At 48.5% G+C, this 21616-nt stretch overlaps 3 protein-coding genes across 3 annotated transcripts; 1 reads left to right on the forward strand and 2 right to left on the reverse strand.

Annotated features, from left to right (window-relative positions):
* LOC8069078 (putative transferase At4g12130, mitochondrial) lies at window positions 2142-6134 on the reverse strand. Its single transcript, XM_002437724.2, has 5 exons — window positions 5490-6134; window positions 3819-4072; window positions 3611-3709; window positions 2795-2953; window positions 2142-2714 (listed from the first exon to the last, which is right to left on the reverse strand). Exons 1-5 carry the CDS (start codon window positions 5972-5974, stop codon window positions 2467-2469), a joined length of 1245 nt encoding a protein of 414 aa, XP_002437769.1. The 5' UTR covers window positions 5975-6134; the 3' UTR covers window positions 2142-2466.
* On the reverse strand, window positions 18074-19801 carry LOC8069079. The gene is made up of 2 exons (XM_002437725.1): window positions 18545-19801; window positions 18074-18436 (listed from the first exon to the last, which is right to left on the reverse strand). The coding sequence occupies exons 1-2, from the start codon at window positions 19799-19801 to the stop codon at window positions 18074-18076; spliced, it is 1620 nt and encodes a 539-aa protein (XP_002437770.1).
* Window positions 20068-20763, forward strand: LOC8068401 (eukaryotic translation initiation factor 3 subunit G-B). The gene has a single exon (XM_002436384.1). It carries the CDS (start codon window positions 20068-20070, stop codon window positions 20761-20763), a length of 696 nt encoding a protein of 231 aa, XP_002436429.1.

The following is a 21616-nucleotide window of genomic DNA, read 5'->3' on the forward strand; positions in this document are numbered from 1 at the left end:
GTAGTACATTACTCCACTGTGATTTAACGCGGCAAAGCTGGTTCCAGTCGCGTCGCGTGTGTTGTCTTTTGGCTCTTTGCAATGATGCTACGAGCATTGGCATTCGAAATCTATGCATGGGAGAGGGAAGGGAGTCAAGGGGCGTGGCGTGGCGCGTGCAGTGCAGTGCAGTGCAGCCGCGCCTCCCAAGCTTCTGTTCTGGCCGGACTTGCTGCAGCGTCGCGTCTTTCGCGCGTCCTCTCTCTCTCTCACACACACACACACAGCAACAGACGAGACAAAACCTGTCTACTGCATGCGTCCCAGGCTAGGATATTTAGGGTGGTTAAGTGTTTTTTTGTTGTTGTTGTCTTCCAAATTTTGACAAAGAACATGGGTAAACTGGCTCTCATGGAGTCATGGCCATGGAACCCCAAGCGAGGTCGGGGGTCTTCAGGTTGAGCGAGGTCGGGTCGGGGGTCTTCAGGTTGTTGTCTGTCTTCCAAGCTCGGTTCGGTTCGGTCGGGCACACGCTTGAACCGATGGATCTTCGACCGAGGCAGAGGCAAAATTCAGGCCCATCCTTTGGTCAGTGTCGTGCACGCGGCATGCCCCCCAAGCCAAAGGCGGGCAGCAAAAGAAAGAGCCGCCCTCGGCGTCTGCAGACTGCAGTGCATCCGCTTCCGCTTGCTCGGTGGGTGCACTGTGGAGTCTGTGCTGTCTGCCATTTTGTTCCCAGTCTCCCAGGGAGGGCCGGCCGGGACTGTGGGAGCACAACATTTATATCTCTCGTCTCCGGCTCTCCCGCCATCAGCTACAGCACTCTGCACTCCTGCCACCGCCGCTTGGGTCCTCTCCTCTCCTCTCTGAAAGCTGGAGCAGTCAGTCAGGCACCCAGCATGCCGTTGGGTGCTTCAGACATCGAAATGCCTCGGCCCTCCCTCAGCTCCAGTTTGAATTCGAAAACGCACACTACTCACACCGTTGGACGGCATGCCAGTATGTGTGCGTGCCTTCTTCTGCATCATCATCATCATCAGTCTGATTCGCACGCCAATGCATGCACTCAGAAATTAGACAAGGAGGACCTCAAGGCTGATGGCAACGAGAGGCAGCAAGACGAACCCACTTTTATCCACCTTTGCTTATGCTCCTACTAGTACTATATATCACATTCACATTTGACGACCGATACCGTGAGAAGTTTCCTACCGAGTTTCTTGTCTCGTGCTAAATGCCTTGCTTTTGCTGCCATGGTGGACTGAATGTGATTAGCGACTCTGATCTGATAGAGTAGTGATCTCAATAAAGCGTGTTCTTCTTGGGGAGAGAGGTGCAGCAAGCACGCTGATCAGATTGCTATGCTAGCTGTATAAAAGAAAGTTTCAGGCTTTTGATGGTTCCCGTCCCGGTACCGGTGAATAGGCCACTGCTTTTTACTGTCACGTGTGTGTGCACATGGTCCCAGTCTCCCTCCAATGCCTTTTGGGGTGGTGTACCCTAACCCTACAAGCTAGTACCCCTACAAGATGGTAATTTTAGCCTCCCTGAATTAAAAACTTATCCACACTTGGAGATGAAAGGGTAATCAGTTTTCGTTTTTACCTGAACATGCAACAGAACTCCCTAATTCAAGACTGATGAAATAAAAGACTCGGCTGGTAACTTTGCATCTTTGCTGAATCGGGCACAAGAGCTACAACAAACTGCAAACTGCTCCCGTGCTTCACTACGAGCGGCATGTTTCTGTATATTATGCAGCATCAATTTCGTTCTATTCCATTTGGATTCTTTGATTTTTGCTGCTGGTGGGCTTGCAGTGCAGGGGGGCCAAAAGGTCACAGGGAATCCAAGGCGTGGCGTTGTGCAGTCGACCGTGGTCAAGATTCATGACTTCATGAGACGACGGCGATAGCTTACGTCTTTTTGCTGCAGTGGGCCATCGCACACTGCATTTCTGGCCCACTATGTGCAGGTGTGGTCCAGTCCATGGTCAGTACCAAAGGCTCAAAGCTGAAATCTTGCGAGAGAACCGCAGGCCACGATCACAGAGATCCAGTGGTCCAGCTATGTTAAAAAATGCTGCGCAAGTCCCCAAATGTTTTCTACATGCGAGATCAACGCATATGTTGAGTGAGGAGCTACAACAGTCCACTAGAAACTGGTGTTGAAGATCAGTCGACAGATCAACTTTATTCAGTCAACTTAACAGATGAACTTATTCGAATACACTGCGTGTTTGGGTCACACGCTCACACAGTTTGCTTATCTCGTTCTGATCGACATGCTACAGATGAACGCAGCAGGCAGAGAGGAAGAAAATAGGCTCTACCGTTTCTTGACTTTTTGAGAGGAAAAACTATAGGCTCCGCCTTCATACACCAGACAACCAAAACTTGAAACTGAAACGGTTAGCTATGGGTGCTGCCAGCCCCTCTTCAACTAACTGACGGCAGGGTTTTGGGTCCAGCATATACAGTTCTGCTGTCAAGCTGCTGCGCTCTGTTGCTGAAGCACCTGCGTCCACTCGGCTGGCCACCAGTCCGGCTTGATCGCCTGGACCTTCACGTCCCTGTTATCGCTGATGCGGAGGGCCGAGCCTGGTTTCAGTGCTTCCTCGAGTCTCAACAGGCCCATCCCGCGGGAGCCCAGTGCGGTGTTTACTGTCCCGATCTTCTTGCCTGAAGCCTCATCCACAACTTCTGAACCTGGAGCGACGACAGCCTCCTCGAGTTCTGATAACAGAGGTTGCAGAATCAGCATCCAGCGACAGAATGTTGGTACACTGTGTTGTTACAACGAAAATTTGTTATACCTTGCCCATTTTCGTCAACAAACTTCATTGGCATTAGGCGCTTCCGAACGACACCACGATGGTGTGTCCGTGCAATAAGCTCCTGCCCGATGTAGCATCCTTTCTCAAAGGAAATAGCATTCAGGCCAGCAAGATTGTACTCCAGCGGGATTGCTTCACCTGATTCAAAAGAATACAACTTCAGCAAAAAGGAAGGGAAAGAGAACAATCTAACACACCAGGTACCTGATCAGGAAAAAGCGTCACCCAATAGTTGGACAATTGGCAAAACTATGTCAATCCTGCCTTTTCTTCGTCTATAATATATAATCTAAAGCTTTTTCTCTAATGGAATTTATAAGGTCACTCATATTCTATACATCTTTCAAATACCTAATTTCCATTCTCTACAAGGAAACCAGAGAAGCTGTTACTCTGAACCTCTAGACCATTACTTATGGCATTAGCAACAAGAACTCGCAGCCTTTTGTATTACTGAGAATCTGAGACATTATTCTTCTACCGTCTACATTTTACTGCATACTGCAGCCATAGTTCAAGAACAAATAAATCAAACTCAATCAAAAATGAATTTGGAGTAGGTTCTAGGTCAAGATACAGACTAGAGATAAGAAAACCATTAGATGATATTTGACTAAGAAAACAGATATGCTGAACATTTACCAGAAGTGTACCAAGCAGAAAAAAGGAATCTATTCACACAAAAATTATGAAAAAGTAAATATAAATATATGAGTTGTGACAGTTTTCAAAAAAAAAAAAGAGTTGAAATATGAGTTGTGACTCATGATCAACCAGCTTGAAAAACAAAACTACCTTTTGGGATCTCAGTTGAACCTTCTGCAACTCCATTTTCTATGCGCCAAAGTTGATAATGCCGTTCATCCGCTTCTTTGTCAGACTCAACTAGTGGTGCTGTAAGTACAGAAACAGGTTCAAGTGTTGAAATGGGCCATTCTCCATGTCAGATAATGAACATCATATCAGAGAAACCTTAGGAAATGACAAAAATAAAATTACTTACGTATTGTGTTAGCTGGAAAAATTCCTCTGTAACCAAGGTAGTCCAACCGAGGATCTTTGAGCCATTGCCAACCATGACCGTTCCCTTGTGCAGCTGACTCACCAGCATGATCAACACCTTGTCCCCATCCAATGGATTGAGCCTCAGGCTCTTGAGTAGAAGGTTCAGTATGCACTACATTATGTCCAAATCTTTGCCAACATGCAAAATTCTCACTTACATTGTCTATTTCAACCTTGGATCTCAACCGATATCTGAAAACACGAAAAAGTTGCCAGGTCACATGACATGGAATTTATCAACAGAAAGGTCATCTAGAGGTAAGAGTTATCTAGATTCCTAGATTCACTGCAAAACTATGACACAATATGAAGGATCTTTCAGCTACAACAAGTGTGTGAACTCTATGTTCTCAAGTAACATGACAAAAAAATTAGCTCAAGCTAAGCTGCTTACTGCAAGAGCAGCTCATCACTACAATTCTTACATGACACAAAAAAACTCCAGGTCTAACTACAGTCTGTAATTCCCAATGGTGAGCTCCTGAACAATACACACTCCTAGCAGTGAGTTCCTTGATCTTCAAGAACTTTGGCACTTAAAAGTTTTGCCACACTTAAGACTTCAAATTATGACACTAAATGTCAAACGAAGCGTGCGTCAAAATATAGGTGCACAATTTAGTTTCATCATTCTAACTAAAATCTAAGAAAACAACAAACAAACTGTTTTTGACTAAAGAAACTTCTTTTTGAAAAAAAAGATTTCACATGTTACAGATTAACTCATTTATTTTCCTAACTATCTTACTCTCCAGTTTCTGGTTGATCAACAGTATCCTCACAAGAGAACACAGGTTCTAAATTACATTCTTGTACCAAACTGAACATTAAGCATTTACTTTGCCAAAGCTGTAGTCCAATGCACATAGATTCTGCAACTAGAGCCAGACCTTGAGTTGTATTAATCCATCTGGTTTAATAGTACAAGTAGAAAGCACAAATGTGAACCACAATGTTCAGCTGCCTAACAAACCAACCCTTGAAATTAGCACGATGCAGTCACAGAAGTAGGGGAAAATGTTGGCGTTTACAACAATATCACCAACTGAAGCAACAGAGCTAATTGCTGGCTGTGGTATATGGACCAGCATCGGACCATCAGTAGAGTCGATGTAGAGACTAGACTGAAGCTCACTGAAATTAGCTCTAGGTAGACCCTTGTCATCACATCAGCAAATTGTCCAAGCTGAACAATAGGAGGAGCTCGCAGAAACAAACATTGGCAGCAATACCACATTACCACTTACAGAAGCAACAGCGTTAACACTAAGTTGTGACACTAAAACCTCCAACTGTGACTTCAACCCCAGCAATGTGCTGAAAGTTCTAGTCACCAATTCATCTGGAACTGGAATTTCCAACAACCAACTACACTTGCAAGTACGACATTAAAATTAACATCAACCTGTGAACTCAGAATACCATCTATTACTTCCAACACGTTGTCCAGCAAATATCTAGGAATCACTAAGCCTGCTGTTTTGTCTTAAGGGGTGCGGCCTCTGCGTTGATTAGCCAAGTCAATCTCTTACTCTTTGGCCGCGGTTTGATCAAATATTACAAGTAAACTGAACGCTGATGAGCAATAATAAGGTCGGTAGTCCCTCACCTCTTGAAGCAGGCGACGAGGTCGTCCACCTCAGCGGCGTCAACATCAGCGAGCACCTCCTGAGGCTCCCCCGTGTCCCCCTCGGGAGCCTCCCCGGTCTCCGGCGCGGAGCCGGTCCGGTCGAGCATCTGGGACGGCGGCGGGGGCCGGTAGAGGAAGAGGTCGTAGAGGAACCTCCCCTGCGGCGTGAGCAGCGCGGCGTAGGCGGGCGCCGCGGGGCCCCGCGCGGGCGCGTTGGGCGTGGGCGCGTACCGCTGCGGCGCCGACGCGGCCGCCGCGGAGAAAGCCGAGAGGAGGTCGTTGGTGAGCAGCGAGTGCAGGAAGCGCGCCGCCTCGGGACCCGCGAAGCGGACCACGGCGCGGGACGCCAGACGGCAGGCCAGCACCCCCGGGTCGGTGCGCGGGGTCGTGTGGAGGGCGCGCGCCCCGCGCGGCAGCGCGTGGTGGTGGTGGAGGAGGAGGAAGCGGCGCGCGAGTGGCGGCATGGCTGCTTTTGTGACTTGCGAAGTGTTTCTGGAAGGACCGATGAGTTGGGCCGCCGCTTTGGTGGTGGATGAATGAGTACCGACGGGTTCTGGGCGTTTTTGTGGGGTTTTGGGTGGTTTTCCGGGGAATTTTGGGGGGTTTTACGGGGTTGGGTTTGGGTGAGAACTGGGGAGGAGGACGACGCGCCGACGAGGTGATGGTGCCGTGCCAAGCGGCGGGGCGACGCGGGAGGGTTGGGGTGGTGGCTTTGGGTCCGGGTGGGCACGCGTGGGGGGAGACGTGGCGGGAGGTAGCCAGGCAGGAGGGCCGCGTGGCCGTGTAGGCATGTGACGACATAGGCTTAAGGCTCAGCGGCCAGGGAGGAATAGGCTTCTTAGAAGAGATAACGTATTTGAACTATGATGTATCGTAGTGAGTATGACATGTGGGCCCTAGGCTAAGGGTGTATTAAACGTGAAGTCTGTAACCAGTTGAAACTATTCTTCTTGCTTATCAAATACAGAATCGGATCGAGGACAGGTTCCTCCTCCGTTCCTCATCTCTGTGTGCCCTCTTGATCTCCTCACGTCGACGGCGACCTCGCCGGCGGCCAAGGGGCGTGACAGGTGGTATCAGAGACCAACTTTCCTCGGCGTGGGCAGCGGGTCTTCCCGACCTTCTTCCAGCGCTAGTTATCGGTTCGGCGGTGGCGGCTCGGCGGCGACGGCGATCTGGCTATCGACGCTTCTCCACCAAATTTCCACCAACCTCCTGCAGCACTCTATCCCAGGTAGCGCTTCCCGTTCCGTTTGTTTCGATCTTCAGTTCGTAATTCCGGTGGGCAGGCTCTTTCCGTTCACGCCCTCGAGGTGTTCGATGCGGGAATCCAGAGGTCCCTCCTTAGGTTGAGTTGGGTCAGCAGCGGTTTCGGCGTTGCCTACTTCCACCACCACTTTCCCATCCACCAAAAACCCCACCGCCACCCTTCAACTCACCGGATCCACTTCATCTACGGCTACGCACTCGACTGGGGGACTACACCGACACTACTTGGTTCAGGAGGCGAGAACCGTTCGAGCAGCACTACAATCTGCTCCCTTCATCACTTTAGCAGGCAATCGGTCGAGCCCAGGGTTGCGGGACAAGTACCCGTGTAAAATTCCGTAAGCTCGATTGCCGGTTGTCGTGCGGTGGCGGCGGCGGGGAAGTGTCCACTCACTCGGGTTGCAGAGCACGTCTCTGTGTAAAATCCCTTGGTGGTGCCTCACTTCCAGGAGTAGTCGGCGACGTGGTGCAGCAAGCTCACGGGGAGGTATCTACCAAACTGGTTGCTACACCAATTTCCTCAAAACGGCTCCACCTAAGCCCTTAGTGCAAACACAATACATACTCGACGCAATGTCGAAGACTTCGGATGACGAGAAAGGTCGTTGGGACCAAGTGATGGACCACTTTGATCTGGCCTTTCAACAGATGAATGACATTGCTTTGATCCAGCAAGAGATAAAAAAGGACCTCACTGCCACGAAGGAACAACAAAAGATGATAGCCCAACAGGTTCGTGCTAATGGACAGGCAGTTGCAAGTCTTACCTTGCGTCAAATGGAGAAGGAAGCGGTGTCTGACCACTCCGACGACGTTTCAGTCATCTTTGAGGAGGCTGATGACTTCCAAAACATCTTTGCCAAGAACAAGACTGACTTCACGCCGGGCACGTCTAAGCATCCCACACGTCCAGATGAGCGGACACGGCAAGAAGCTCTACCTCATCACAGTTTGCCCAAGATACATTTTCCCAAGTTTAATGGCTCCAATCCAAAGATATGGTTTGACAACTGTGCCAATTATTTTACCATCTACTCCATTCCTGAGCACCTGAAAGTCACAGCTGCCACTATGCATTTGGAAGGTAATGCATCGAAATGGTGGTAGGCCTACAAACAAAGTCATGCAATGCCTGGGTGGATAGTTTTCTGTCAAGTCATACAAGAGAAGTTTGGGGCAGATGACTACAGAAATGCAATCAATGAGTTGCTCTCCCTCAAGCAAATGGGAACTGTGGAGGAATATACAACAGCTTTTCAATCTCTGCAGTTTGACATTGCTATGCACAACTGCCACTATGATGAACTCTTCTTTGCCACCACATATGTTCAAGGATTGAAGGACGAAATCCGAGCAATGGTGGAACCTCATGTCCCTGTCACAGTGGAAAGGGCAGCAGTAATTGCCAAAATTCAGCAGAGAACACTGGTGCGAAGCAAAAGCAAGTACAACAGAGCAGCCCCACCTCAGAAACCTGCTGCGACCAAAACAGAGGTCCCACCCCAGCAAACCAACTACAATTGGCAGCGCATCCGGCAGCTCAGGGATTATCGCAGGGCCAATAACCTGTGTTTTTCTTGTGGTGAGAAATATGAACCGGGCCATCAGGAACACTGTCCCAAGCGTCAGAAGCCTCAGGTCCACGCTTTGGCAATTAATGATTTGGATAAGGATAAAGAGGAGCTAACTGAGGAGATGCTCAACACTCTCGCTGTAGAGGACACACTTGCTGAGGATTTCTGTCAGCTTTCCCTCAACACCCTTTCCAGCCAAGACACTGGCAATTCTATGAAACTCAAGACCATGGTCAAGGAAAAAGTCATGCTCATTCTTTTAGACTCAGGCAGCTCACACAGTTTTATCAGTGCTGACTTCGTGCGGCTGGCCAAGTTGCCTACCATTCCCATACCATCTAGAACCGTCAAACTGGCAAATGGACAATGCTTATCCACCTCATCAAAAGTCCAGAATCTGCAGTGGTACATTCAGGGACATACACTATGCAGTGACATGATTGTACTGGACATGACCACTTATGATGCTATCCTAGGCTATGATTGGCTCAAGGAGCAAGGACCTATGGCAATTGATTGGACCAAGAAGACTTTGCAATTCAAGAAAAATAACAAACCAATTAAGCTCCAGGGCCTAATTTCCCCTCCCTTGCAAGCCAAACCCATTTCAGCCACCAAATTGTACAAAGACACCAAAGGTAACAACGGTTGGGCCTTTGTCATTGTCAAACACACCCACCCACCTAACCTCACCACCAGTCCAACACCAACGGAACCACCACCACCTATCCAGCAGGTCCTAGACAAATATAGCCAAGTTTTCCAAGACCCAAAAACCCTTCCACCTTCCAGGAGCTATGATCATTCTATTCCCCTCCTACCTGGTGCTACCCCAGTCAATGCCAGACCCTATCACTACTCTCCACAACACAAAACAGAGATCGAAAATCAAGTTCAAGAGTTACTTCAATCGGGGTTAATCATACACAGCCACAGCCCCTTTGCTTCCCATGTCCTGTTAGTCAAGAAGAAGGATGGGTCCTGGTGATTTTGTGTGGATTACAGAAAATTGAATGATCTGACCATCAAGAATAGATTTCCTATGCCTATAATTGAGGAAATACTTGATGAGTTGGCTGGAGCTCAGTTTTTCACTAAATTGGATATGAGATCAGGATACCATCAGGTCCGAATGCTGCCTGAAGATGAGTACAAGACAGCCTTCAAGACACATCATGGCCACTACCAATTTAAGGTAATGCCGTTTGGTCTCACCAATGCACCAGCCACCTTTCAGTGCATCATGAATCAGGTGCTCCAACCATTCCTGAGAAAATTTGTGATGGTCTTCCTTGATGATATCCTGATATACAGTAAAACCATAGAAGAGCACCGGCAACACTTGCAATTGGTCCTGCAAGCCTTGCACGACAACCAGTTATACTTGAAACATTCCAAATGCTCTTTTGCTCAACATCAGCTGGAATACCTGGGACACATCATATCAGCCAATGGTGTGGCTACAGACCCACAGAAGACTGCTGCAATGTTACATTGGCCCACACCAACAACAGTCACTGAGTTGAGAGCATTCTTGGGATTAACTGGATATTATAGGAAGTTTGTCAAAGGGTATGGAATCATTGCAAAACCATTGACTAATCTTCTAAGACACAAGCAATTCCAGTGGAGTTCTGCGGCCCAAGCAGCCTTTGATGAGCTCAAGATAGCAATGTCTCACACTCCAGTCCTAGCTCTACCTAATTTTCAGGAACCCTTCACAGTTGAAACTGATGCTTGTGCTGTTGGTATTGGGGCAGTTTTGATGCAAAACGGTCAACCCATTGCATTCCTTAGCAAGGCTTTGGGTGACAAACACAAAAACATGTCTATTTATGAAAAGGAATTTCTGGCCCTGATTATGGCCGTGGAGAGGTGGAGACACTATTTGCAGCGACAACAGTTCATCATACTCACTGATCACAAGTCTCTAGCTTACCTCCAAGAACAGAACTTGCATTCAGATATGCAAAGAAAAGCCATGGCTCGCCTAATGGGACTGCAGTTCAAGATTGTCTATAAGAAAGGCAAAGACAATGTGGCAGCCGATGCATTGTCCAGGATTGCACATTTGCACACTTTACAAGCTGTCTCTATGGTTAAACCTGATTGGTGTCAGGAGGTGCTCCATTCTTATGCAACGGACCCAAGAGCACAACAGCTTCTTACTGAATTGGCGGTCACAAGTCCCAACATCTCAGGATACAGTTTGGACAATGGCTTGATTCGATACAAGAACAAACTATGGATTGGGCAAAATTCAGCCCTCCAAACAAAGCTTATTGCGGCATTCCACTCCAGTGCCATTGGTGGCCACTCCGGCACCAAAGCAACATATCAGAGACTCAAAAATCACTTTGCTTGGAAAGGAATGAAGCCGGCAGTCGAGGAATTCATCAAACAATGCTATGTTTGTCAGCAGGCCAAGCATCTCAATCACCCACCAGCTGGACTACTACAGCCCCTACCCATACCTGAGGGAGTGTGGATGGACCTATCAATGGACTTCATAGAAGGCTTACCTAAATCTCATGGTTACAGTGTTATCATGGTCGTGGTGGACCGGCTTACTAAATTTGCTCATTTCATAGCAGTAAAGCATCCCTACACAGCCTCATCAATAGCCCAACTGTTCATGGACAATATCGTCAGAAACTATGGACTCCCAAACTCTATTGTCTCTGATCGTGATACAATATTTGTTAGTGCATTCTGGAAGGAGTTATTCAAGCTCTATAGAGTCAACCTGCAGTTGAGTACTGCATATCATCCACAGAGTGATGGGCAGACCGAAAGGGTCAACCAATGCTTGGAGATGTACCTTCGCTGTGCTGTCCAGGACTCACCCACCACATGGCATTCTTGGCTGTCATTAGCCCAATTGTGGTACAACTCTACTTACCACAGCTCCCTGGGGTGTTCTCCTTGCAAGGCTTTGTATGGCTATGAACCAAGAGTGGGTGCTGTCCCATCACTGCTCCCTACAACACCTCCATCTGTCAGTGACATAGTGGAGAATAGAGTTACATTTGCAGTCTCTCAAGGAGAACCTGGCCAAAGCCCAGAACCGTATGAAACATATGGCTGACAAACATCGTTCGGATGTGGAGTTTCAAGTGGGTGACCAAGTGTTGTTGAAATTACAACCCTATACTCAAAGTTCAGTGGCCAACAGACCTTTTCCCAAGCTGGCATACAAGTACTTCGGTCCATATTCAGTGACTGAACGTATTGGGCGTGTTGCTTATCGACTAAAGCTCCCTAATGATAGTAAGATTCATGATGTTTTCCATGTTTCTCAACTCAAACCATTTGTTGCAGATTTCACTCCAGTATTCTCAAAGCTCCCGGTAACGACTGACATCGAGGCCAAAGCAGCGTTACCCGATAGGGTGCTGGAAAGACGTCTGGTGAAGCGGGGCAACGCAGCCATACCTCAGGTACTCATCCAGTGGTCAGGTCTGCCAGCAGCATCGGCAACATGGGAAGACTACAACGTCCTTCGCCAGAGGTTTCCGCGAGCACCTGCTTGGGGTCAAGCAACATCTTCGGCAGGGGGAGATGTCAGACCTGAGACGACATAGGCTTAAGGCTCAGCGGCCAGGGAGGAATACGCTTCTTAGGAGAGATAACGTATTTGAACTATGATGTATCGTAGTGAGTATGACATGTGGGCCCTAGGCCAAGGGTGTATTAAACGTGAAGTCTGTAACCAGTTGAAACTATTCTTCTTGCTTATCAAATACAGAATCGGATCGAGGACAGGTTCCTCCTTCGTTCCCCATCTCTGTGTGCCCTCTTGATCTCCTCACGTCGACGGCGACCTCGCCGGCGGCCAAGGGGCATGACAAGGCAGCACCGCAGCAGCAGGAGGAAAGGACTCGTGGTCTCGACGAGAAATCACGGCCGGCCAGGGTAAAATAGTTGGCGACCGGGTGCCATGCGGCGCAAGGCGGAGTGACGGCGCGGTGTTCACGAACGATCCGAGACACGACACCATTGCTGTGGGTTGGGCAGACCATCAGTTTCCTGCTTTTTTTTAAGTTTTTCTTTTTCCAGCGAAGTGGGCGCCGCTGCGTGGCTCAGCTTCTTTCTGGGTCCGGGCCTGCCTGGTTGGGTCTCTGAAAGCGAAACGTAGCGTCGCCGGCGCGCTGCGTGCGTCGATCGGCCGGCACGGTGTCACTTCGGGGGCACGGTTGCTGCCCAATGGCAGAGCTGAGCGCATGAGTATGCGTTGACGGCGACTGCACAATTCTTCTGGGATGGCTGCAGGTCGGATAACCCATACTACAGCAGAATTGGTGGAGTTACCACCCTAGTTATTCGAACCGGACCGGACCGGCGGTTCGACCGGTAAAATACCGAACCGGAGCCTTCACCGGTCCGGTTCACCTTAGAGGATCGGAATGCAATCGAACCGGTGAAAACCGGTTGAACCGGCCGGTTTTCCGGTCAAACCAGTGAATCGGGCGGTTTCATGCGAACCGGTGATGTTTTGAGTTTTTCCAAAGTTACCCCTCTGGATGTTCAGAACGACATGGTCTACTCAGGGGTATTCATGGAAATTGCATCTTTAGGGCTTCTTTTGGCGCTGGGCGGCTTGGGGAGGGAAATGTCTGTTGTTTGTGTTCGTGATTGTCTTTTTAGCATGAACTTGTTTGGAACTTTGTTACCAGTTTATCACGGCATCATGCATGTTGTTATTTTTTGTATTAAAGAACCTATGAGGTTGTGTTGCTGCCTTGCTAGCCATGAGCCCGTGACTGTTTTTATCAACTATGAATATGAAATTATGAACTATGTGTTAAGCTGAACCAAGCGTGAGCTTGATCTGCTTTCCACGCCAATTATCATGCCATTCGATTTTTGGTTCTCAAATACAAATATCATGTAAACGGATCAAGTTTTTGTAACCCGTTAACTAGTGGCATCTCGTCTCTCATATGTGCCAAAGGAGAGGGAGTAACTACTCCTAGGGAGTAGGAAAAATTTACCATATATATATATATACCGGTTCAATTATTCTGTGGCCGGTTCGATTTGTCCGGTTCAAACAATCGAACCGGCAGTTCAACCGGTTCCTAACGGTTGGACCATTGAACCATTGAACCGACGGCTTCGCCGGTTCGATTTCCGGTCCGGTCCTAAAAACTATGGTTACCACTATAGGATGAAGATCAATGGATGAGAAGAGCATGAACGACAGGAACAAAACAAGGATGAAGCGACACATTACAAAGGTTCCAAGTACATTTAAGTCTAGAATTAAATTTCCAACGTTAATAAACATTCCCCTCACAAAAGCCCTACAATTGCTTAGGGCACTCACAATGCAGACTCTATCATGGAGTCTAAAGTTATTTATTACCTCGAACAATGTGGACTTGGAGTCTAAATAAGACTTGGAGTCTAAATAAGACTTGGAGTCTTAGTTTTTCTACCTCTTTCTTCAATAAATATGGTGCCACATCAGCAAAATACCGCTATTTAGCTAAAGCTTTACTGGACCAGTATAATGAAGACAACAATCTGTTCGGGGTTTGTTCCTTGCCCTCCCCCCCCCCACACACACACACAAAAACATCCACCTCATACTGATACAACCCTATGATTTTGTTTTAGAATCTTGCACATGAACTTGATGAAGATGTCGTGATGGAGCAATGGATTTATGAAAATCATACGTGGTACTATCATTACAACTTCACAACAAAGAAAAAGGACGCTGGTGAAATTTCCCTTGGCGCTTGCACTTTTTTTGCTGAAGTGTCACATAAGCAAGGACAAGACGCCTTGGAGGTCAATTGTTGCTGCAAGATGGAAGATGAAGATAATGGTATTGCATACTCTTGTCTTCCATTAACTTATAAACAGCCATCTAAGTGGTTAGTGGTCCAATTTATGTTTTACTTCAAATCTGGAGGAATTTGTTTATCAACCTTTGTAGTCTATGCTGAATACGTATGCTGCCCGTGGCCTTTTGCTTAGCGCCTTTCTCTCTATATATTGCTTGGTTGCACTCTTTTGCAACTCCATCATATACCATCTCTGTGTATGTATTTGACATTGCTTTAGGGACAGTGGCACAGCGCATAAGTCGATTCACAGGTTTTGGCTTGTGGTAGTTTTTCTGATAGATATATATTGTAACTTTGCTGATTGAGGATATGATTTCCTTATTATTCTGGCATTATTATATTTAGTCATTGTTATGTGTTCAAGTACTTCATGTCATTCATCAGTTTACGCTTGTGTAGTTTCTCAAAATTCTTCACCCGCACTACTGTGTATTGCTCAGTGCAATTTTATTTACATAAAGTTACTTGGCTTTGTTTTCCAAAAAAAAAGTTACTTGGCTTTGGCTATTAGTGCATTGTTTGTGCTTTGTCTGTTAGTGCTAGTTTGTGCTCTGGCTTTTAGTGCATGATTGGTGATTTGGTGTTAACTCTTCTGTTAGATATAGTACCCATGTATTGGCACAGCTCACAGATAGAAAGGAACCACAAGGTTGTGCTTAAGCTTTGAAAGAAAAATACGTGGAAAGAAACTTGAGCAAATGCACCAAAACGTAGAACCATGGATCAAGAGATCACAAGAGAATTCTATCATATCTTCCAGGCGTCAGTGCTGTCTTGCTGCCCTAGTGTTACATTTAGGAAAATGGTACAAGCACAGGTGTCAATCATGATTCTTATGTGTTTCCCTATGCTAATTTTTTAAGTATTATTTTTCTTTATTATATTGTTTTTTCAAGTGTTTAGAATGATAGTCCTTAAGCAGCATGCAAAATTAGCAAGTGTGGTGAATGTATAGCTGTAGGTGAGTCTTTTGTTTGTATAAGGGATCGCATTTATGCTTAAAAAAGGAGCCTACATATTTTTCCAACAGTCCTTCACCAACTCCTGAAAAGAATAAACAGAACTAAAAAGTCGCTGCTGCTATGGTGGTCGTTCTGCAACAGTGGAACCATGTTTCTTCTTCCATGAGCCCACTGCTTCGTCTTAGCTGCTGCAGCGCAATCCCCTCATCCATTTTCCATCGAGGCATTGTTCCCCTATTAAGAAGCCTACCCTATGTTTTTAGTAGTTCATGTCTAGATGAACCTTGCTACGCTTGTGCGATGGCTTGAACGTTTTCATTAACAGAACGTCAGAACTAGTTGTTGCAGTTACCTGGCTGTTACTAACATATGTTTATATATAACATTGGTGATTTGGCTGTTGGCTGACTAATGCATTCTTTCTTAATGAAGGTTGGTGTTATGATTGTAAAAACAATGGAAGTCATGGTATGAGGCACCCCAAGAATTCGGATGCCTACACGGGGGGGCACTTGGATGTATTTTTGCCATTCGATTCGGAGGAGCCAAGCAGCTCTGATGACGTATGATGCTTCACTTTCATGTCATTGTTCAGGGTGAGCATTTAACATTCGATTTTGTTGTTAACTGCTTGTGATTCCCCCCATTATATAGGAGGACGCCAAGGAGACAAGGCTAAGGAATGTTTCCGAGGTATGAGTAAAGCCGAGTCTTCCGATTGTGCTGTTTTGCAAGCACGGTGGAAGGATACTAAGGTAGCGCTCAGACAAAGCGTATTTCTGGTTCAATTGTACTGTGTCGGGGAGTTACTGCTTCAGGGCGATGTGGCATTGTCGCACTCTATTTCTGCTATGATCCGGACTTGTGAATGCATTTCCTATGAGTTGTATATAGTTGCAACGTATGTCTGGATCTGGTCGAGCTGTTTTGTTTTCTGCTGGTGCTTTCTGCTTTGACAAACATTTGTGACCGTCCAGAAGCTGCAGTAAATTAGCCTTTTCAAATAAGTTCAGTCTTATTGGGATTTTCCTTTTCAGTTTCATCTGTATTTAATAGTGTACTACATAAGCATTTTTTTATGTCATCACAATATTTTTAAGAAAACAGAAATTAATTTCATGGAGATTGAAACATTAGCTTTTTAATTTTAAAGAGTCATGAAATTAAATATCTACGTAACAATAAATTTCACAATGCATTAAGGATAGTAGTTTCATTCATGTTTTATTGTATTTTATCCAACATGGTATAACGCTATAAAACTCTTCACCGAGAAAAAAGAGCTTGAAGCTTGCTTCTCAAAAGCCATCTTTTGTCTTACGCGAATGCTTAATTCCGAGTGCGCATTGAACTATCAGCATCAACTCAAAAATCCATTGCTATTTGCAGCAGCAGCAGCAACAACAACAACAAAATCCATTGCTGAGCAGAGGGCCGACGAAACTGGCCCAGAGCAGAGGCCCGACGAAACTGGCCCAGCTCGCGTTGAAGATTTCCTCTCTCGTCTTCTCTAACTTCTATTTCTTCTGTTGGTGATGCTGGACATGCTGGAGTTCACTCCGTTTGGTTTTTGTCAAGCCCCAAGGCCTCTTGTAGCTAGTGAGCAACTAAATAACTCGATAGCTACTCTACCGTACAACTAGCCATGGAAAGTACGCTACGGTAGTACGGTGCTACAACAAAAGTGTTCGTTCTACAACCGAACTAGCTAGCCATGGAAAACATGCATGTAAAATATTTGAGATCAAATTTCACAAATCATGTATGCAAATATATATGTCTGTTTCACAAATCGATCAGAAACGGAAGAGAGCTTCCAGCAGGCTTTTGACAGTACTATCCATGTTAGACGACCTTAATTGCATGGTTCGTCTCGAGCTATTATGACTAAAGTTGAGCATGCAGCCCGCGGACCAAAGGCACGGCCCAAAGTACGGTCATTTGGCCCGGCCCGAGCACGGCATGGCCCGATCCTAACTGGGCCCGGGCCGGCCCGAAGCACATTGCGGGTCGTGCTTGGGCTGACTCCTCGGTCCGCTGGGCGGCTCGGCACGGCCCGCTTTTAACAGCAGGCACGGTGTCGGCACGGTATCAGGAAATTTATGAAACTTGAAGTATTAGGATCTATGACTTGTGAAACTTGTGACTTTTGGCAAGTAAATATAATCTGAGAGTATATTGTGTTATGTGAATTGTGAAGTATTAATGTATGTTACTTGAATGTAATGTATTTATGCTTTGTTAAATTCTGTATTAAATTTGGTGTTTTTCATATATCGGGCCATGGGCCGGCCCGAAGGACTATTGGGCCTCGTGTCTTTCGGGTCGGCCCGGCACGAAAATCGGCCCACGGGCCGTGCCTGGGCCGTCAGGCAGGCACGATGGCCTGTGGAGGCACGGCCCGGTGGCACGCGGGCCATACGGGCTCGTGCCCTTTCGGGCCGTGCCGGGCCGGCCCGTTGCACATCTTTAATTATGACACCAGGCAGGGCCGTGCATGTTGGATTTGTGAGCATCTCCAAGGTTTTGCATTTGAGGTTTGCATTTGAGTAATTTGCTAAAAAGCTCCAAAAGAGGTATCCAACGTTTTTGCATTTGGAGTTTGCAATTTGGGCAACTTGGCAAACAAGGGAGCAAACTTGGCAAAAATGCCAAGTCGTGGATGGCTTTGCAAACCCAATCGCGCGAGCAAAGTCACGCGCGATGAAAGCGCGCGCGCCTGGAGACCTTCTATTTTTATCATTTGCCAAGTCCAAATGCCAATTCCCTTAGAGATGACCTATTTTTATTCTTTGCATTTTGTTATAGGAGTTTGCAAATAACAATAAATGTCAAGTTAATTTGTCAAAGCCTTTGAAGATGCTTTTAGAACAGTTGGTGCTCTGGCTGTGCAGTCGTCATCAACGCACTCTCCACTCCATGCACCCCACCCTGGTCCACGTGAGCACGCTCGTCGTGCAGCGATCCCAGCGCCCGGTCGCCATGGGGAAGTGAACCGGGATCTCGGCGGCGATCTCATCGACAATGGACGCCGCAGCGTGACGGAACGTGAGGGACATCCGCTCCAGCGACGGCGGCGCGCTGGCGAGCAAGAGTTGTACGAGCCTGTGCTCTTCGCTGTCCGTGCCTTTGAGCCCGTCGACGCTGATCTCTCGAAGGCCATCGAGACGAACCCTTTGTTCATCCGCGCCGACGACGTCACTCCTCTTCCACTGCAGCTGCTTTCCTCGCGGCGGCGGCGGCGGCGCCTCTTCGTCCGCCTCCTGAGATATGATCGACAGGGTTCCATGCATTCAAATGCATGCACTCTTCCCCGACCCTAACCCAATTAAGATGAAGATCTTTTGTTGCGTGAATAATGAACAACTTACATAGACGGTGAGGCAGTAGGTGCTCGCATGGATGCGGAGCCTCGTTAAGCTCGGCGTTCGCGAGAGGAAGGAGGCCAGGCATGGCCCGACGCCGCCGCCGAACCCCCACCGGATCTTCAGCGAGAGCACGCGGACACAGGGCAGCGCCGGAACGTGGCGGATCAGGTCCTCGCACGTCGCGCGCGCCTCTGCAGCAGGAGGGGCGCCGAGCCAGTTGAGGAGAGCCATCTCGTCCGGCACCACGAGCTCCATGTCGAGCCGGTCGACGGCGAGGGCGCAGGACCGCAGGAGCTGCGTGGTGTGCGGGGCGTCGAACTGGTCCCGCCGTCCGAGCGTCGGGAGCTTGAGCGGGCCGGCGAGCCGGCGGACGTGTTCCAGGCCGCCGTCGCGGAAGGTGAGCTGCTCCGGGTAGCTGCGGTACCAGCAAATCGCCTCGATCCGCGGCGCCGAGACGGTCACCTTGCGGCCGTCGCCGTCGCCGTCGCCGTCTCTTGGGAGAAGGCGGAAGCAGGAGCGCACGCTCAGGCACCGGAGCTTGGCGGCCACCACGTCCAGCGTTGCCAGGTCGTCGACGGTGTCGAGGTCGAGTACCTCGAGGGTGCCCGTGCGGAGGGCGAGCCGGCGCACGGGGTGCCCCCTGACGCGGCGCAGCCGCAGCGTCCTCAGCCGCGGGCAGCACGACGCCAGGAACTCGTCCAGAGGGCGCGCGCCGCCTAGCTGCAGCAGCGCGAGGCTCAGCTCAGCCAGCCTGCCGAACACCAGGTCCGCCTCGGGCTCGGGGTCGGGGAGCGTAAGCGTGGTGCGCGGCGCGGTCATGTCCAGCGCCTCCGCGTGCGTGCAGGGAGGCAGGCGCAGGAAGTTGAGCCCCCGCAGCGACGTGACGCGCACGGACCCGACCGCGCGCGCCATCGCCCGGCCGTACCACTCGTCGACGAGGTAGATGTGGTGGTCCACCTCGACGGAGATGGCGGGGATGACGGGCGTCGGGAACCGAGCGAGCGCCGCGGTGGCGAGGGCGCAGAACCGGGGCCCCTTCCCGCTCCGCACGCAGTCCTGGACCGACAGGTTCAGGGCGGCGACGTGCGCCCAGGCTCGCCGCCATCGCCGCGACAGCTGGGCCGTGAGCGCGGCTTGCGGGGTGGGCAGGAAGGAGAGGATGCGCCCGATCAGTTCGTCGGGAAGGCAGCTCAGGCGATCGCCGCCGCCGACCCCCGAGCAGGGTTCCGCGGTCCCGTCCGGCGCCTTGCGCTTTTTCATGGTCACTCAAGGCTAGAATACACAAAACAAATTCGTAATTAATTTAAAGAAAGAAAGAAAGAATTCGTTCGCTATACGAAGGCTTTGAATAACGTAGAGAGATACATATATTATACAAATAAAAGGGAAGTTCCCGACCGTATACAACATAAACTGGTTGTGTTGTGTTGCAACGGAACCCTATCGGACTCTTTCCCTTTATTTTGTGTTGGATGCCATTGTTGTACCAGCAAGAAGGGGCGGCTGACGATTGACGAAGGAGATCCATGGCCAACGACGCGGGAACGCCAAGGAAGAACCGTAAGAGGAGGAGGAAGAGGAAGAAGAAGATGATGATGACCGCAGCGTCGTTAACGACGACCGCGAAGACAAAAGACCACCCGGCGGCGCAACTGCAAGGTGAATTGAACCACGTGCCGATCCAACCGCCGCCGGCCGCCGCGCGCAATGCCGGCGAGGGACAGCAGGAGGATACGCCGGCCGCCGACGAGGCGGTTGCGCAGAGGAAGGAGCCGCCGCGAGAGCAAGAGCAGGAACGCGCCGCCACCGCGACGCCCACCTGCTGCATCTGCGGCGTGGCGAGATGGCACAACGAGTACTTCTGCGCCTGGAACTACATGGACGGGCGCGTCGGCGCCACCTGCAGAGCGGGGTGCGTCCCCAGCCGGCACGCGGCGGTAGCGGCGGCGAGCCACCGCCGCCGGGACGCCTTGCGGCGCTTCGTGCGAGTGACCAACCTGCCATCGAGCCTTGGCCTGCGGGAGCTCGACCGGCTCTTCCAGCGGTTCGGGCCGCTCCTGATGTCCGTTATCACGACGACGCTCGCGCCGCCCGGCAGCGCTGGCTTCGGCTATGTGGCGTTCAAGGAGCGGGAGCACGCTGAGGAGGCCGTCGACAAGCTCAATGGTCATCACGTCGGCGGCCGTAACCTGCGGGTCGACTGGGCCTACCCACGTGCATGAGGCCAAGTTCTAGTTTTTTTATTACTTATTATTTCCCCTTAAAAAATCACTGTACTATTCTATTCATAATCTTTTTTAAGGCCCTATTCTATTTAAATTTATGATGCCGTGCCTTTTTTTCGAAACAAGGGTACATACTTGCTCACAACATATGGACACTCGTCCATACGAATAATACACATACGTAACCTCTATGATAACATTAGCTTTTAACTCAACATTTGACCGTTCACCTTATTAAAAAAAATCATGTAATTATAATTTATTTTGTTATGGCTTATTTTTTTCATTGATTATATTTTAAGTCTAACTTATATTTTCATATATTTACACTAATTTTTGAATAAGGCGAGTGGTCAAACGCATGTCAAAAGTCAACGACATCAAACATTTAAATATGAAGGAAGTATTATTTTTACTGCCGGAGTCTCCTTCAACTTCTAATGTCATCAACGCCTCTCTGCTTCCAATCTCACATATATTTGCACTTGGAAACAAAGCTAATTTCATCACAAAAACATTGCCTATTCATCCCCAATGAAAACTTACTACACATCACGCATATATAAGGCATTGCAGATCACACATATATAAGGCATTGCAGAATGTATCCCCATATATGTTACTATATATACTTCCATCCCAAATTTGCTATATTACGAAAATACTTCAATATACACCTAGCTTCGTGCTGGATTCAAGAGGTTATTTATTTCAACATGAGTCCGAAGCGTTATTTCATTATGTATATAAATGGAAGTTTCAGAGTCCCTATAAAGAATTACACTATAATAAAGGCAACGATCCAAGCATTTTACATTGACCTTATTCAACAAGTATACAAGAGAGGAAC

Source organism: Sorghum bicolor, chromosome 10 (assembly GCF_000003195.3).
Source record: "Sorghum bicolor cultivar BTx623 chromosome 10, Sorghum_bicolor_NCBIv3, whole genome shotgun sequence".
Lineage (NCBI taxonomy): Eukaryota > Viridiplantae > Streptophyta > Magnoliopsida > Poales > Poaceae > Sorghum > Sorghum bicolor.